This window comes from Eumetopias jubatus, unplaced genomic scaffold (genome assembly GCF_037043125.1).
Source record: "Eumetopias jubatus isolate StellerSeaLion01/CBP00866 unplaced genomic scaffold, mEumJub1_p1.0 scaffold_8, whole genome shotgun sequence".
Classification (NCBI taxonomy): Eukaryota; Metazoa; Chordata; class Mammalia; order Carnivora; family Otariidae; genus Eumetopias; species Eumetopias jubatus.
The window spans coordinates 126,218,096-126,237,449 of NW_028274814.1; the positions used below are offsets into that span (position 1 = coordinate 126,218,096).

Consider the following 19,354-nt stretch of genomic DNA (forward strand, 5'->3'; position numbering starts at 1 on the left):
GGTTTTCCCAAAAATAACCCCCCCTCCAAGACTAGTCCTCCTTATATATCTTTGCGGGTCGCAGAGGTTGACCATCTTGAAACAAGGCTTTCAATTTGCCCAGGCCAGTAGGATCTGAAGTCATCCCAGATTCCCCAATGAGATCATTAATTCCAAACCCAGTATCTGAAGATATCCCATTGTGGGACTGACATCTTATCACCTGTAATCTGGGTGTCAAGAAGTTGAATACCTAGTTATGTTACTTTTTATGATAAGAGTCCTGCTATACCTCTTTCCTGCCTCCTCCAGAACCATCTGGATGGCTTCTTGGGAAATGTTCCCTCTTCTGTATGCTTCCTCCCAACCCACTGTGCTCTTTCAACACCTTATTCATTTGAATGGGTGGAACTTTCTTTTCCCCCAGAGTCTAGGACTTCAAACCCATGACAGAATCCCTAGATATGAGGGGAGGACCTTATGCCTACCTTTCCTTTCCTCATCCAAATAACCCACCTACACACTAACTCCCTAGAAGCAAACTCGCCTGCCTCTGCGGATTCTACCCTTGGTGGACGGGGAAACCGTTTGCTATTAGTAAACAGGGTCAATGGTTGAGCCAGTTACTCCTTGGAGACTGTGGACAGCGTCACATCTGATTCATGCAGGTGAGAACCCAAGAGGCAGCATTCCAGTTAATAGTGAGATGTTAAAGAAATCGACAAGTTGCCCCCTTGCTGGTGTGGATCAATTTCCATTCATCTGCACAAAGACCACAGAGGGTCCCGAGCTCTGTTACACACCAGAGTTTTGACCTCTGACACCACCATTCTTTTCCCTGTCCATCCTCGGGAGGTTGTGCTGAAGAGCAAGGCAGACATCAGGAAAGAAGTGGGAGACAGCAAACAGCCCAAAAATCACCACGGGCTGACTCTTTTAAGTCCTTAGCGGTGTTCAGAGCATTCTCTCTCTGCCCGAGACCCTGTCTTCCATTCCAGGTAGAGTGGCAAATTAACAAAGGCCACACGAGCGGCATGAAAGACAAGCATAGATCCCACAGGATGCCTCAACCCAACACTTTCGGGGCTTAGCCATGTCAAGGATGGCCACCGCATGGCATGAGGGCTATTGCCCCCCTTCCCTTTCCCAAGGCAGCCATTGCTATTCAGTCACAGCACTCCCTCCCATGAGCCTAGGCTACTCACACCAGCACACCCGGGAGCCGCTATCAGTCGATCACCCATTCGAGTTCAGGTGGCTGAAATCTACTTGCCAACCCCACGCAGTCAGACCAAGCCTGCTCATGTGAGGAGGGAAGCAGCAGGTTCTGAGCTCATCCAAGGCAGACGGCCCCAGTCTCTCTTGCCCTTCCTCCAGAAGCATTTGGACAAGTTTTAGGGATGTGTTCCCTCTCCCATATGCTTCCTCCCCACCCTCTTCATGCTGGCCAACACCACCTCCCCTGGACAGCTGGTCCTCTAGGAGGTGCCACAAAGTAAATGCCAATCAGGACCCAAATTCTGACTGGCCGTTGGCAGGACTGGCAGAGAGCCCACTTCTCCCTTTCAGGTGCTGCCTCAAGGCTGCCAATTGGGCCCACCAGGATGGCACCAATCCTTTTTCAGTCTATTGTCACAGGCCAGCAAAGAGGTAACCAGCTCACTAGCACAAGTCATTGCTCCCACGCCTCCCCCGAACCCACCCACAACCCAGCCCCGCGCCCCCCCGGGAGCTAGTTAAGCTTGCTGCAGATCTCCAGCGCTTTCTTGTAGACCTGAGTCACATCGTCCATGTCCATGAGGAGGGAGAAGCTGCTGTCTCCCAGCCGGTTCCGGTACCGCTTCAGGTACTGGGGTCGGGGCCGGTTCTGGAGCCCCTCAAAGTCCTGGATCTGGAGGAAGTTTTCAGCAGAGACGCAGCTGCGGATGCGTGGGGGGGCAGGGCGATTCTCCGGCAGATCCAGCAAGTCGAAGGAGTCGCTGGACAGGACGCTGTCGTCACTGATGACGCTGGAGGGCCGGCTGTAGCTCCGGGAGAGGCCCTCGGCGGGGGCGCCGGGCTCCAGCAAGGATTCCAGTGTGGGCATTTCAGGGCCAACGAGGGCCGGGTCCGTGGTGCCTGCTGAGTACTTGCTGCTGTGTTTCAAGATGCCCTTCCTGTGGCACGAGAGGCCGTGGGACGTCCCCCTGGTGGGGTCCGGGGGGCTGGGGGAAGGGAGGCCACTACCCAGCCCGTCGTTACTGTCCAGCAGCTCTGAAGACTCGCTGCGCTCCGGGGACGAGTAGTAACCTGACTCTCTCTGCTGGGTCTTCTTCAAGATGCCCTTCTTGGGCATCGTGGCCGACTGCTTGGGGCTGAGCTTGCCCGGCACCTCTGCCTCGGGGGGGCTTGGGAGGGGCACGGCGGTCCGGACCAAGTCGGGCTCCATCTTGAAAGCAGAGGGTAGGGCAGGGCTCACGACGCCTTCGATGAAGCCGGTGCTGTGGGAGCGATGTTCACTGTTGCTTCGCTTCTTCAGGATCCCTTTGGGCCTCTTGGAACTCAGCTTGGATGGGCTCTCGGGCACCGAGTCCTGGCCGGACTGGGCAAAATCGTTCTCTTTCTTGGACTTTTTCAGGGACCGCTGCCGCTCCAGCATGACCTCGGAGGCCCCGGGCTTGGCCAGGCCCTTGATTTTGGCTTCGGCCTCAGCCTGCAGCCCCGTGGAACGGTGGTGCCAGTCGATGATGCGAGCCAAGAGCGGCGACTCGGAGTTGTGGAGCGCATCGCAGTCACAGACGCTGCTCTTGTAGCCCCAGTTCACCCACCAGTGGTTGGCGATGTCCTCGATGGTGGCCCGGCGATCGGGGTTCACCATCAGCATCCACCGAATGAGTCCTCGGGCGTCTATGGCACAAGAGAAAAAGAACGGTGCGTCACATGGAAGCCTTTGGCCTTGACGGGGGGCTGACGCTGCAGGGGTGAGGGGACACGCGCACTCGGGCGGGAGATCTGGTCCTGCCATACCAGGGAGCAGGAGCCAAAGCCTTCTAGACGGTACACGGAAGGCATCATCAGGACACAACCACAGGCCAGGGCACGGTCACACCCTGGCATGTTTTTCCACAGAAGCAAAGGAATGTCCTAGAACTACTGAGCTCTCCATCAACTCAGATCTTCACTAAATGGGGAAGGCCAGGTAACTGGAACAGATTCCAGACCCGACCCCAAGCAGGGCCCCACCATTCCTTCGGTGGATATTATTTTACCAAAAGGGAAAACAGAGTGAGGTGACCCTGGCTTTTCTGTAGTCCTCCAAGGTGGGTTTGTATAAACATGCAGTGCTCAAGGTAATGGGGAAAGTGTGTCGCCATGAAAAGGACATCTAGGGCTGAGACGGTGAAAAAGAGGCTCCTTATCAAACAGGGAAAGAAAGAAGGATGGCACACGTGGGCAGTGAGAGGTGCCATCCCCAAGGCTGGCCTTACCCCAGGCTTTTGCCAGGTCCTGAGACCCACGCCCAGTGAGCTCACTTCCTCTCCCTCTCTGACATAAGCTGTAGCCTACCGAGCCGTCAGCTCAGAGAGCTCATCTAGATCTGCTATCCGCTCACGGCCTGGCTGAGACATTCCATGTGCACATCTCGGCTGCCAGAGAATTAGGGGAAAGCCCCGAAGGGATGTTGAGGAGGCCACTGGAACCAACTGACTCTCACAGCTTATAAATTGACTTATAAGATTAAACTCTGCTCCCCCAATGGGAGGTGAATTATACCCTGGGAAGGCACCGCCTCCCCCTCAGCCACTTATGTGGGCTAATGAGTACCTGGCAGGGGTCAGGCAATGAGATCAGGAGTGAGCTGCACCCCTGAAAAGTAACAGAATGTTCCTTCAGTCATTCAGTAAATATTTTCTAAATTCCTGCAATGTGCCAGGAGCTGTGTTGGTACCAGTTGGGTCACCTGAAATTTCTCAAAAAACAACAAAAACAAAACAAAACAAACAAAAAACCCAGGCTGGTCTATTGAAAAAAAAAATGTGTATGCATATACATATATATGTGTGTGTGTATATTCATTATTCACAGATTCTGTATTATAAATTCTCCTGCTCACTAAAATGTCTTTGTAACCCCAAAATCAATACCCGGGCACTCACTCTCCCTGTCATTTGTGTCCATTTGCAAAGTGGCAAAAAATTTGAGTCACCCCCCGCGTGCATGTATGTTCCCAGCTGAGGTCGAAGGAGGGGCCGCCTCCCTGCCTTCTTGTTTCCACTCTCATGCTGTAAACAGGTGTACTTCTCACAGCCTGTATAGTCCTTGTTTTTCACACTTTTGACCTTTTTGTTGGTGATTTCACTGTGTAAAATGGCCCAAAGTGCTAACTATGGTTCCTGAGTTCGAGAAGGCTGTGATGTGCCTTACAGAGAAAGTGCACGCGTTAGATAGGCTTCGTTCAGGCATGAGTCACAGTGCTGTTGGCTGTGAGTCTGATGTGAATGAGTCAACGGGATGTTTTAAATGAGGTGTCTCTGGACAGAAATATACATAACACAAGGTTATATATTGATCAGTTGACACCAGTACTGTGACCAGAGCTTGAGCCCTGTATTTGCCCCCAGGAGCAGTGCTGTCTCAGTATTCACTCACTCCGTGCTCATAGCAACTTTGTGAACTGTAACCACCGCAAAGAATGAGAAATCAGCTGTGTTTTGTGCGTGCGTGGGCAGCATGTCTACATAGGAAGGTCTGCGTTAATTACTTTCCAAAGATGACCATGTGGACACACACGTTCCATCCACACATCACACCCTCCTAGCAAGAGATGGAGCTTATGATCTCGGGTGCTTTGACCCATAGAGCGTGGCAGAAGTGACATTATCTGCCTGCCCAGCACAGAAGGCCTGGAAGCTTCTTCTTCCTCCACCTTAGAGCCCTGAGCTGCCATGGAAGAAGTCGAGGATTCCTCCTGGAGAGAGGGGCCTGGAGAGGCATCTCATGGAGAGGGAGCCCACGTGGAGGAGCACTGAGCATCTGTCCTCCAGTCAGACCCAGCCCAGCTACCATCTGAATGTCATGGTAGGAGCAACCCAAGCATGGCCGGAAGAGCTCCAGCCAGCCTAGGGAATGGAGAGACAGGGTACCTGGTTGTTCTTTAAACCACCAAGTTGATTCAGGGTGGTGGGGGAGGTCGGGGATAGAGTTGTTATAGCAATAAATACTGAATAATGAAACAGCGCCCATGGGCCATGCCCCTGGCTGGGGGCACAGTGGTGAAAAAGAGCAGTCGCCACCCTCATGGCACTGAGTCTAGTGAAGATGGTTTATATAACCACGTAGACCAGAAAGGACTTCATATGATATCTCTTCCTAAATGTGAATTTATAGTGGAGAAACTGAATCCACATGGTAAGGGACTTGCCCAAGTTCACACAGCAAGCACACAGGACTCCTAGCTTGCCTGGTGTAGGGGACATTTGTTCTAGAAATTCCATTTGGGGAGGTTTGGGCAAAGCAGTCTAGGAAGCCAGCTTTGCCAGAAAGCAAAAATCTGGAGAGAAAAAGAAGAGGAAAAGGCAGGAGATTCCCTGCAGATGTTAAAACAGAAGCAAAAAAGTGTGAGCTACACACTCAAAAAAGGGTAATAAGCCAACCACTCCTGCTCAATCCCTGAGCCTCCGAGGGCACGCACCTGACGGCTGTGTAGGTTCCCGGTACTCTCCACTGCTGATCTGCCGAATGAGGTTTTTGTGATCGAAACCATCGAAGGGCATTGTTCCATAAACGAGAGTGTAAAGCAACACGCCCAGGGCCCAGCTGTCCACCTGGAGCAGAGAGACGGGACATACAGGAGCTCAGAAGCAGGTTCCGGTATGCCTTCTGATCCATTAGCATCACAGACTGTGAGCAGCCACCCCTAACGGCCCCAGGAACTGAATTTAGCACTTGGCGGACAGGTTCCCACCGCAGCCTGACAAGTGATATGCGGTGCGGTTGTCGGCTGCTGCAGAGCCTGACCTTTCCCTCTCAGAGACCAGGAGTCCCAATCTGTGTGAGGACTTTCTTAAAAAGATTATCTCCTTGGATCCTCAGTATGATGTTGTGAAACAGGGAGAGCCTGGATTATTTTCAACCCCATCTGACAGATGGGAAGACTGAGGCACAGGAAAGCTAACCGATTTCTCCAGAGCCCCTCTCTGCCTCCAGGATGGGTGCCGGACTGGGACACGGGGCTGTTCACTCTAAATCCAGGCACCAGTGCCTTCCTGCACCTTCTTCAGATGGATCAGGGGCTGCCAACTCAAATGCTTACAAGAGCCAGGCATGCAACCAAGATGAACAAAGCAAGAGAGAATGTGGGGTACAATGTGGGAGTGCATGGATCCACCTGACGGAGGCAGCCTCCCCTTGGCTAACTGCTGCCACACAGTAACGTAGGCCCGGCACTGCCAGATCCTTTCGGGAAGTCAGAAACCAGACCTTAATGCAAAATCTCCCAATTATTGAATGTTTGGTCCAGTTTCTTTTAGAAAGACTAACGTGGCCAGATAAAGCATGTTTGCTAGCCAGATCACAGGCCGCCAGCTTAGAACTCCAGAAAGAGATCATCAAAGATCAAAGAAACATTCATTACCTATGATAAATGGAGAGTGTCAAGTTTCTAGAGTTTTGTAAATGGAATCCAATGTCCCGCCCTTACATTCTTATTTTAGAAAGACTTTCTCTTCACTGCAATTGGTAGAGGCCCTTGGCATCCTTCTCTTCACCCTCCAGCCCTGCCTTCGAACACTCTCCAACAGATAAATATTTGGAGGGAAACATTTCAACCCACTGAGCAGCTGCTATTTAAAGGATAAGGAGTGGATGAATCTCTCTGTAAAGAGAACCATCCTTTTAAAGAGCGTAATCACTCGCAACTCACCCATTTTCAAAATAGCATTTCCACATACACATCTCTTACAGTGGTCCTGAGAGCTTTAAGCATATAAAGAAGTGCATTTCTCGTGCATTAGAAGGTGCGATTAAAACTGTATTTCCTTAGCGGAGCCTGGGTGGTGCAGTCGGTTGAACATCTGCCTCTTAGTTTTGGCTCAGGTCATGATCTCCTGGGTCATGGGATCAGGTCCTGCAGAGTCTGCTTGGAATTCTCTCTCTCCCTTTCCCTCTGCCCCTCCCACCTAAGCTCTTTCTAAAATAAATTAATAAATCTTAAAAAAAAAAAAACCTATATTTCCTTAATCAAAGATACATGCTGTCTAAGATATATGCAAAAAGATATTCATTGCAGAGTGAGGGGTTTTTTGCTTGTTTTTTTTGGTTTGTTCTAACAGGGAAAAACTGAAAACAATCTGTCTAAATCTAGGGAATTGATTAAATTATGGTATATTCATAAAATAAAACATTATATCATCCTCAGAAACCACGTTTTTTAGTAATAACAAATTCAAAGTATGTCACAATATAATTTTAAGTCAATAAAAGGCCACACGCACATATGTATACACGTATATATAATGATTGCCATTATTGTTTGAAATGCAGAGATCGACGCTGGAAAAAAGTCTAAAAGAAAAGTGGCAAAAATATTAAGTGGTTATCTCTTGTGGGGGAAATTGCAGGTAACCTCATTTCCTAGATTTTTCAAACTTTCTCCCAGGTGTCTATATTGTGGCTTTTATAATCATATAAGGAAAAGCTTTCCCCACTTGCTTGCCTTTTTGTTTGTTTGAAGTATTTCTTATATCCAGTTCCTGCCCTCCCTCCTCCCTTTCCTCCCCGGCCCCCACCCCCATACACCCCAGCAACTTGCTCACCTCTGGCCCCCGGTACGGTCTCCCATTGACAATCTCAGGAGAAGCATAGAGTGGGCTCCCACAAAAGGTTTGCAAGAACTTGTCCTTCTGGTACAGGTTGGAAAGCCCAAAGTCAGCAATCTGCAAAGAGAAGCAAGACCCAAAGAGGCCATTTAGCATTCCAGGGGGTACCTACCTTGAATCATCTGAGCACGAGGGCACCTGGATGGGTCTGCCGGCTGGGTCACCATTTTTTTCTCCAGTCCTTAGTCTCCATAAAAGAACCAGTCCACCCACAGAAATGGGCCAGTGACTCCCAGCTGCAATCTTTGGCAACCACAACAGATTCTGCTGGATCTGCACGCTACATGTTCTCTTACTTACTCAAAACCGCTCCCTGCATGGACTTGACCTTCACTTCAGTTTAGACCCACTCTGAGAAACAGCCTCAGAACCACAGCCTTGATGTTTCCGACGCACAAGACAGTACACAGCTATTAATCTGGGAAGTGCCCCATCTGTAGCCCCCCTAAAATCACAGTGCACCCACAGTGACTTTCGAAAAGTCACACTTTGGAAAACCGTGACCCAGTGCCACTGATACCAACCCCTTCTCATCCACCCCCACTCTACCCAGAATTCTATTTTGCCAACCTCTTGAGCCCAGATGAAATCTAGGACCCCAGAGTCCTAGATTTTGAGTCACCATATATCAGCCCAAACTCTGTCATTAGCCATCTGTGTGACACGGAAACAGGTCCCTTAGCTACTCTGAGCCTCAGTTTGGCCACCAGAAAATGGGAACCCAGGATCCTTTCCTGTTCTGGACCGCAGTTTTAGTGTGAGAAAAAAAAAATCAATCACTCAAGATGAGATCATGAATGTAAACCTTTAAGTCTTCAAATTCCATACCAATGCTCTACCTAACACTGCTTCTCTTGTACTGCACACCCCTTGGAATCACTCTCTTCTCTCCTGGTTTCTTGAAGCATTTTATTCATTATCCTTTATGGCAGTACTCTTCCCTGTGTGAGTGTATGCAGGCGTGCATGTGTGCATAAGTACATATAATCACATATATACACGTCACATATATACGTATGTTACGTATGTACATATGCATATACGTCGCATACACACACACACACACACACACACACACACACACACACATATAAATAATAAATTCTCCTTGCCCATTAGACTGAGTCCCCTGAAGCAGGTAACATGTTCTGCATTTTCCCTCATCTCTGTGTCATCCACTGTTTAGCACCTGCCCCCGCCAAAAAATACTTGTCACTCGAACAGGCAAAATACTTTGAAAAGCACAAGACAACTAATAGAATATGCAGCAGAAGAAGAAACTTAGTCACCACTTACTGAACCACCTCCAATGATCAGGCCCTGTTCTGAGCACTTCACCCTCTCTGATCTAAGCCCATTTACACAACAATGTGAATATACTTCACGCCACTGACCTGTACAGCTAAACATGGTTAAAATGGCAAATTTCATGTTCTGGCTATTTTGCCACGATTTTTTAAGCAGACCAGGAAAGTGGGGTTTAGGGAGATGTGGTGAGGCATCTCAGGAGAGCTGACTAGCAGGCAGCAATGTAAAGCTGTGCCTCCAAACCCTCACTCCAGCCTTCTGAGACGAGCCACCATGGGCTTCTGCCATTCTCCGTGCAGATTTCCACTGGAGGCTTATAAATAGGCTGAGCAATTCACATGCCCAGCAAGCAGCCCAGCCCCGATGGCGCTGAGGCTCTGTTTTGAATGCAGCCCCAGAATAAGCCTATTTTCTAAAAGTTGTCCCTGAATGAATGAATGGAATGGCATTGAAAGCAGCTGGTGTATAACCAGCCTCAGAAAATGCATTCTCCAAGCTCGGATTGCATTTAATTGCCCGGAATTCCACTTTCTTAGCAAGGCCTCTGATTCACTTGTAGGAAGTCGGTTGGAAGCTTATGAAGCGTGCCCGTCCATCAGAAAAGGAATGGAATGGCCACAGCCCGGGAGCACGTCCCAGGGCTTTGTCCTCGGCGAGCGCAGCCAAGGCAAGGCCTCAACACTGTGCGGGGCCTGGGGGCGGGGGGAGACATCCCCTTGCCACCCCGCAATGCACGATGTCCGCGGCTTCCAAATACACACACCCGTGAGAGGCACCCATCACCGCGGCGTGCAAATCCCTGCATGCACACACTCACGTCGGAGCGCTCCCAGTCCGGGCACGCTTGCTCTCTCTGCAGCCGTCCTGAGAAGCGTGTTTATGTTAGGGCCCACTCCCATCCCCACAGACTGATGTTTATTAGCCTCTCCCAGTAAAACTGTCATTTGCCACTGACAGAAGATTCACAGAAATGTAGATTAGTCTGTGTTCTTGGCACTTCAGTGGAAAAGAAATATGAATCAACACACACACACACACACACACACACACACACACACACACACAGAGAGAGTTCTCAAACCTTGAACCACCTAAACTCGGGCGGCAGCTCTAAGATTTCACGCCCTATGGAGCCTCTATCGGCCAGAGGAGCAGGAATGGCCACCGGGTATAAAAACTTCTCAAAGCCTCAATTTCTCATCTGTAAAGTGGAAGTAGGAAGCGCACTGACTGCCATAGTGTTGTAGTGAAAATTAAATGATGGAAAGTATGTAAAATGCTTGGAACAGTCACTGGCACAGAAAAATTGGCCTCGAGAAATCTTTGCTTCCCACCCTTAAACCCGTAATAGTAGCTTTATCAACCTCACGATACTCAAAACAACACTGGTTTTTCCATTTCAGGTAATTATTTTAAAGCGTCTTTCTCAAATAAATATACTTTTTATTTTTTTTAAAGATTTTTTATTTATTTATTTGAGAGAGAGAATGAGATAGAGCATGAGATGTGGGAGGGTCAGAGGGTGAAGCAGACTCCCTGCCGAGCAGGGAGCCCGATGTGGGACTTGATCCCGGGACTCCAGGATCATGACCTGAGCCGAAGGCAGTCGCTTAACCACCTGAGCCACTCAGGTGCCCAATAAATATACTTTTTAGAAGGGAACTGCACTAAATATAAATATTAAGTAAAAGAACACAGAAGGTTTGAGGGAAAGGTGAAAGCCAAGGAGACAGTGAAAGAAGAGAAATTTGGGAAATCTGAAAAAGCTGAAATTGGGGAAACAGTGATTTTAAACATAATAAAACAAAAATAACTGAATGAAAGTCATACTTTGCTGACATATAGGTAACCTCTGGAGAAAGGTAACTACTCAGCATTTTTGCTAATGATGGGATTGTCCCCTGCCTGCTACGGGCTCTCAATCATGTCCCCACACTGGGCTGATACCCCATTCAGCCTGGGCCCTGGAAAGGAATCTGAGAAGCCAAAACTCAGGTCCTTAATTTTTGGAGTTTTTGTTATTACCAAGCCGTTCTAGAGGTGTGCGCTGCTGGATAAAAATCAGAGTTAGAAAGACAAAGTAGGAAGTGATTCTTCACATCTCCAAACAATTAGCCTCACTACAACACGGATGCACCATGAAGACGCCGAGCTAAGTGAAGTAAGCCAGACGCAAAAGGATAAATATTCCGTGGGTCCACTTCTCTGCGGTACCTAAAGGGGGATTAACCTCAGATCTCTGTGAATAATCGCTGTGAGCTCACCGATGAAAAAGGAAGTATCCGGTTGCTAGTGGGTAAACGCTGGGGGAAAACACTCATGAGGTCGATAATGTAAGTGAAGGGCTGATGGTCTTTTGCAGTGTCTGAGAGGAAGTACAGTGGGCTGGACAGATCAGAAGAACCTGGGGCTAGCCTTGGACTTGGCCCTCCTGGGTGATGCGCGGGCCCTGCCAAGTCACTCAGTCTCCTCATCTGCAAAGTGGGAATAATCACAGAACCCACCTCAAAAGCTGTGTGGAGACTGAAGAACAGGGATGAAAAGCCCTTGGAACAGTCCCTGTACCAGCTGATTCTAGATGACAGCAATTACGACACTGCTGGTGGTTTGGTCTCTTAACAATTGTTTGCTAAGAGCCAGTGCCCACCCCAGAGCCCAGAGGAATTATCGTCACCCACTTCTGGAATAGGCATGCCCAGGGTGAGAGGCTGCACTGCACGATGGGAGAAGTAAAGGATGCGGGGTTGGAAGGTTTGGGTTCAAATCCCAGCCCCACCTCTTACCAGCACTGAACTTAGGCAGTTAATTAATCCTTCCCTGTTCCACTGAGGTCCGTGGACCAGCAGCTTCAGTACCAGCTGGGAAATGATCGACCCCAAGCCATCTGGGGAAGCTCTTCACTGAGGGCACCTCCAGGAAGGAGCCTCTCAGGGGACCCCAGTGAGCAACCTGTCAAGACTCACCACTCATTCGACTCCGGCATCCCTACGTGGGTGCTCTGGCCACCACGACACAGGCAGCCTGGCCATTGGCCACCATCAGCACTTGGAGAGTCCCTCCCGGGAACGGCTGTCTGCAAGCTGCCTATAGACAAGGTAAGGCAGACTGAAGCAAGGGCCAAAAATGTGCCCTCGTGTGATGCTCTCTTAGATTTGGGGCAAATTTGGGTGGTAGCAGTAGAGGGTAGAATTTATCAGGTGCCTGGCCCTTAGAGTCGAATGGCCTTAAGTTTGCAGCCAGCCCTATTGCTAATATTAGCTGCAGGAACCTCCTCATCCATAAAATGGGGGATAATCCGACCCACCCCGGTGGAGACAGTCTGAGATCCAGATGAGATAAGGCAAATGGAAGGTCTGGCATGGACTCTGGCTTCCAGCAGAGGCTCAGGAAAGATTACTTCCATTTTCCAGCCTCCACGGCCTATTCCTGTGCTTGCTGCTCCTTCCCTGTAGAAGGCTGTCGGCACATTTCTTTCTGTCAAACTCCTACCCACCCTTCAAAACCAAGTTCAATCACCACTGCCCCAGTAAAGGCTTTTTGGTCCGTTTATAGTTCACAGACCCCCCCACTTCCTGCTTAACACTTCCAGAATACTACACAGGGCACTATGAGGCAAGGCACATAGAAGGGCCATCTGGCCCTGCCGAGAAAGGAGGATCAGGGAAGGCTTCCTGGAAGAAGAGGCATTCAAGCTGAGACTGAAAGGACGGGCAGGCAAAGAGCAGTGGGAAGAGCATACCAAGCACAGGGATCCATGTGTGCAAAAGCCAGGAAGCCAGAGAGAGCTCAGTGGGGATTTGAGGAGTGTGAGTCCTACACAAGTTGTTTTCTCTGACCACCCTAGCTAAAAGCTCCTGCAAGCCTCCGCCCTCACTCTGCACGGATTCTCTTCGCCACCAGACAATTACATTCTGTATTTATTTGTCTGCTGCTTGTGTCCCCAAGTGGAATTCTAAGTCCACTAAGGCAGGTACCTTATCTTCCTCACTCATCTCTATATCCTTCTCCTGGCCCCTTGTTACTGCTGGCTGAACAACTGTGAGATTCCGAGCCCCCTGACAAGGACCTGGAACGCCAGCCTCCGGCACAGGGCCAGGTGCGTGGTAGGGACTTAGTAAATATCTGTGGTCGAGTATATCCTGCCCCCAGGAGATACCCAGTTTGCTGACTGCGTAAGTGCAGGAATAGAGGAGAGAATGCGGGCATGCGTGGCTACACACGTGTACACAAACACATACATAAATGGATGAATGAACAAACAAACCGATGGGTTAATTAATGCACGAATGCAGAGTTCTCACACGCATCTAATCAAAGCCCAGGGGCCATATCCCAAGTTGCCCTGTTTGGCCTTGTTCAGCCTCTGAGATTTCTAGCTCATCTTAGCCCTGGCCATTCAAAGCCGCTTTGCTTGTCCGCAGCAGCAGCGATTTCATTGTCATCAGGGGCAACAGGCCATTTCCCCTCTGCCCCTCGCCTCTGAGCCCTGGGAGCTCACCAAATTCCCAGCCCTCTTTGAGGAGGCGAGCTGACCCCAGGGCTTGGACCTCTTCTTATTGTAAGACATTTTTACAGGACCCTTCTATGGGAATTGTCGGCATTCCATTCTCCCAGAGAGTGGGATGTGAATCTGGCCCATTTTTATTAATTGCAAATTAATGCTATGCTGGGTGTCTATTTTCGTAGACATAGGCTTACTCCGCAGAGGCTTTAGCAGGCTTCTCCGGAGTACGGAATGCAACCCAAAGAAGCACATTGCTCTCATTCTTTCTGCCAACAGACTATGTGAATATTTTTAGAAGCCACGCCCTCTCGCCCTGGCCAGATAAATAATTTCCAATGCCAGATGTGCTCTTTGCAAATCAACATCAGGCTGAGAAGAGGGGAGGAATGAGCTACACAGCTCACACCAAACTACAGTGACATGCGACAAGCTTAAACCAGTAGCATTTTTACAGGCCTCCCACCCTTGGAATACGGAAGATGGAACCACAGCTAGAGAGGCAGCAGAGGAGGCTCCAAGAGGGACCTGGCTACTCATAACCCGTTGCTTTCTCTGCCCGGCCCTGGAGCCAGACGTTGATGCCACAGGCTCTCCTGAACATGGAGACCAGCGTCTGGCCATGTGTCCGCTGCCTTTGCCATCAGTGCCCTTTCTAAATATGTTTCCAGCAAAATGCTGAGTCAGGAAGAGCCGGGCAGACATAGCCGGAAGACAAATCAACACCAGCTGAAATGCATTTTTTTAAAAAATCTTGGAAGTGCGTGTGAGATGATGAAAGATAATTTGCCCAGAAGTCAAACATGGGAGTTCTCCTGGCTGTCATCCCTTCACCCCAAACCCAAACAACTTAAGGGTACCTACTGTGTGGCAAGCACTGGGCCACACTCGAAGGAAACAGAGACACAGTAAGCCCACACTGATTCCCTGCGCATGACCTTGGGCCTGTCACCTAGACCTACAGGGCCTTCATCATTTGAACAAGGGGGCTGGAAAATGACACTCAACGTTCATCAGGCTCTAGGATTCTCAGATCCTAGCAGCATTCCTTGAACAAGCAAAAGGAAGAACCCGTGTTGGGGAATGGGAAGGTTTGGTTTCTGTGTGTGTGTGTGCACACATGTGTGCGTTTTACCTGGAAATGCCAGGAGAAGAGAGTCTTAAGGAAAAGACAAGGAGAAAAAAAAAAAAAAAACCATGAGTGAAAGTTCAATTTTTATAATGTTCTGTGTGTCTGCTATTTATCTATACAACGGACAGGGAGCGCAGATGGAAGGACGTGGTCCTGGGAGCTGGGAGGCCCAACACCACTACCCCATTGCTCATTCAAATGCGCCATTCCCCAGGGCTCCTGCGGCATTGTTCCCAGCACAATTGCTTTCAGAATTCTAACTATTCTTCTCCTCCATTGGGAAATTCTATGACTCCATAGGAAGCTATGTGCCTTATCACTTCTGGGACTACATCATGGGACCAAGAGGTCACACTGTCCCACAGAACCCAATCCCCACGCCAGAGGCTCACATTCCAGGCCTTGTAAAGACTACATTTCATTTGCAGAGCTCCGGAGGCAGGTGGCAGAAAGAATCTGCAGAGAAAGTTACCAGGGTGAATGACACAAACCCTTAGAAATGTGCCCCTCAGACCAGCACCCAGTTCTCTAGCTGTGGCCTGGCCACCACTCCCGAGGACCCAGGCACCTTCACGACAGCTGACGCCCTGTTCAAAGTCCTCTCTGGTGACCAACTATTGGCACAGGTGCCTTGGATACTGAGAGTTGAGTGCTAAGTGCTCTGTGTACTAAAATCCTCACATTTGCCCCTGATTCCCTAGGCACCCCGGGCACAGGGCACGCACACATAACTGCTCAGGAAATACTCACTGAGAAAATGGACGAACAGACAACCACCCCCAGAGTTAGGACTGGCATCCCTACTGGACACACCAGAAAACTGAGACTTAGGGGATTCATTTCTCCAAAACACTGCCATTAGTCAGGGACAGAGTCGCGATTCAAATTCAAATCGCAGGCTACCCAACTCCAAAGCCACCGCTCTTGATCTTGACTCACTGCCCAGTGCTCAGCAGTGTATGAAGCTAAACACAGGGTATCTTGTTTAGTCCTGAACACAAGCCTGTGAGCATCACTGTTACCCCATTTTATAGTCGCAGAAACAGGATGAAGTGGGTTTCCCCATGGCAAGCAGCTAGGAAGCCACACCGGAGGGAATTTTTTGACTGGACAGCCAGTGCTCCTGCTAGAATAATCCAGAAAGGGAGAGACCTTGAGATCTCACTGCCTGATCCTAGGAAAAACTGCTTTGACCAACTGCTTCCTCCGTATTCTATGGACTAACACAGAAAGAGGTCAACGACTCGCAAAAACAAGAGGTCATCCTAACATGACTTCGAGGATCCTCTCAAAGGACTATGGTAACTAACGGTGGCCACCACGATCTGCAAACAGTGTTAATCCAAACTCGGAGCAAGGCAACAGTCTCCCTGTGATGCGCCCCACCCCCTCCCCTGAGCGCAAGAGCAACCAGGAAAGGGGGCGACGCAAGGTCGTTCCCATGCTTTGTCCAGGGACCAGGGATGAGGCACTAACGTCACCGGCGGCCAATTAGAGGGATCCCCTGGTGTCAGGAGTACTGAGGCCATTTCATAATGAAACCCATGCAGCGAACTCCGTTTATTTTGAAACCGTATTTGCTTATTTTGCAGCTGTGATCAAAAGGACGTTGAGAATGCTCCGCAAGAGGCGCTTGAACCCCGTGGGCCAGGAGAGCTTGCTTCAACTGCAGCGGCAGCCAGCAAAAACACTCTCCGTGGCAGTAAACCCCCTCACCGGATGGTCTGCTCCTTTCCCAGCAGCACATACCACCGGAGCCCGCTGCCCAGTTCCACAGCTGGTTCGGGGGCTGGGAGGGTCGGGAGAGAGAAGGAGAAGGCATGGCATGGCGGTGACAGAAGGGTGGCGGGCAGAGAATTCCAACTCTTACATAACCTGGGGCCCTGCTGGCAACTCAAGCCCTCGGGAGTCAGACACACACAGGCTCAAACCCCAACTCCACTTACTTACCGCTGTGTTACCTCAGGTTGATTACTTAACTTCTCTGTGCCTCGCTTCCCCTATCTGCGAAATGATGTCAATAACGGCACCCACCTCATAGGGTTGTGAAAATTAAAGGTAAGCGATAGCAGGAAAACATGACAGGACATACACACGCAATATGTTACGGTCGTAGGTGTTTTCACAGTGACGATTGCAAACTATGAGCTTCCTGAGGACAGGGACTGTATTTTAATCATCTTTTTCTCCCAGCATGAAGATTGAAGGTCTGGCATGTAGTTGGAGATCGATAAATGCTGGTCGAATTGAAGGGTTGGAACAGAACTGAGGTGACTCCCCGCACCCGCTGGCCAGGGCAGGACGCAGCCGCCTGGCTCCGAGGCTGCAGCCTGGGGCACCTTGAGCAGCCCCCTTCCCCACCCTGCGTATCAATCCACCAGGCAAGAGCTTTACCTTAATATTGCAGTTGTCATCCAGCAGGATGTTTTCCAGCTTCAAGTCCCGGTGGACCACGCCATTCTGCAATGAGAAGACAGGCGCAGACGTGAATGGGGCGGCCAGCACGAGAGACAGAACGAGGGAGCGGGAGGGTGAGCAAAGGGAGACATTTGACAGATGAAAGAAATGCGCCAGCCCCGGTGGTCTTTGCCTCCAACCTTCAGGGCTTCTCTTACTGTCATGAGGCCCCCGCCAGCCAGCGACCAGCGACAGGAGAGCATTAGTCACTTGCTGGGCGGTGAAGGGAAAAATGACTGGAATCCATTCTCCCCCAGAGCCTGTAAAACAGCAGGGGGATTCTTGGTCGGAATGTAATTCCACTGTGTGAAAGCAATAGAGTCGCGGGCGGCGAACAATGTCTGTCTGTGCTGGGCTTCTCAGGGAAGAAGCAGATTTCTCTGCTGGAGACTCAGAATGTGGGCCTCGCTTGTCTGTCTGTCTGTCTGCGGGCCTGTCCCTCTCCCCCAGGATAGCAGAAGCCCCCCCACGGGCATTTCCTGAGTGGCTGGGAGGGAAGTTCTGCAAGACCCTCTGGGCTCAGCTAGACTCAAGGGCGAAGGGTGAAGGTGGGAGGGGCCCAGGAGACCCTAGCCACTGGGCTGACCCAAGCAGGTCGCTCCCCTACCGTGTGACCTTTCCGTTCAAGCAAACTCTGGCAAGGCTGGAAGCTGGCCTGCACTGACGGGCAGACAGCCCCGCTGAGGCTGGAAAGGAGTCATTAACCAGTAGGCTGCTGGTCTATCCCGCAGTAACACCTGATACGCACAGTCCTTTGTAAAGCCCAGTGATCTTTTAATGGGATGGGGGGAGGGCATGGGCAGAGGTGGAACAGAAAGAACCAGCTACTTTGGGCTGGGCGGACAAATAGCAAGGAGTAAGGTTTTCATATCGTTCAGCATAAAGGACATTTGCGATTGAAGCTCCTCTTTTAAGCAAACCAACTGGCTAGAACATCTCTGTCTTTCGATCAAGATTTCTTTAGTTCAGAATCGGCATGTTTATTACAGTTGGTGCTTTACTGTTTATTTTCCTTTCCATTTGACAGTCCCTACCACCTCCAAAAGCACGGGCTGAGGAGATAAAAGCTATATTTCTACTCCTCTTCTTCTAACGCAAACCTTCCAGGATGTGTTTTGACTTCAGAAAGGCACAAACCAAGGCTCCCGGAGGAAAGATACAGAATCTAAGGTCCCCGATTTTTTTCTCGTTTTAAAGACTGGGAGCAGTTTTGGTTTATATTATTGCATTCCTAGTTTTCAGAGTAAGATGGAATGAGTCTGACAAAGTGCCATTCATACAAAATCTCAAGTACTCACACATCTCAAATAATGAAAATATGATCTGTAGTCCCTAATGATGATGCCTGATGATAAAGTACAAAATACCGTATGATCTGAGTAATCAGCGCCTTTTGAGTCCGCAAAGAGAAGTCCAACAGTGTTCGCATGGGTTAAAAGTTTTAGATTTGAATAATATCTTCTAGTTACTTACGGAGCCACTCTCAATTAACCGGAATATTTAACAAACCAGAAGGCCCCGTGTTGCAATCATTTGAACAAAGAAGCTAACTCTATTTTGGATGTCATGTTCGACTCAAGTCACTACTGTCCTCAAAGTGAAAGACTGTTCCAGGTGTGACCATTCTGGGGGAAAGTGTGAATACAATGGGAATCACGACTAACATGATTAATAATGATGAAGGCTGAAATACATCCTGGAAGTAGCTGTGTACTTCATTTCCTTCTCCAGAGACAAAGGGTGGCTAACCTGACTGTATTGGGAGCACAACCCATTAGGTGTGTTGCAATAAAATGTATGTGTAGGTACGTAACCTATGTGGATATGACCTATGCAAGGAAAGATACTGAGAGCACAGGAAAGTTCACAGCCAGTAACTTCACTTCTGGATTTTCCCTCAGGTGAATCAAATGAGAAAAGGTTAATATATAAAGATGTGGATCCCTATATATATTAACCAGAAATAGGAACCAGCCTTAAATGTCCAACAATCACAATAATTACAGAGAATTTTTAGTAACATAGGAACGTGTTCTGATTAAAATACTAAGCGGCAAGGCAAGACACAAATGTAAAAATACACGCACTGTTGTTCTCCAAATCCTGAAAAGGAGGAAGAAG

The 19,354-nt window shown here is 49.5% G+C and overlaps 1 protein-coding gene across 1 annotated transcript in view; it reads right to left on the minus strand.

The window, feature by feature from the left end:
* Positions 1-1,711: 1,711 nt before the first annotated feature.
* The window catches only part of NUAK1 (NUAK family kinase 1), a 68,840-nt gene continuing 51,197 nt past the window's right edge, over positions 1,712-19,354 (minus strand). Inside the window, exons 4-7 of the mRNA XM_028121713.1 lie at positions 17,171-17,236; positions 7,773-7,892; positions 5,651-5,783; positions 1,712-2,865 (exon numbers count right to left, since the gene is read on the minus strand). Of these exons, the coding sequence (XP_027977514.1) occupies positions 1,712-2,865; positions 5,651-5,783; positions 7,773-7,892; positions 17,171-17,236 (1,473 nt within the window). The remainder of the gene's footprint in view (positions 2,866-5,650; positions 5,784-7,772; positions 7,893-17,170; positions 17,237-19,354) is intronic.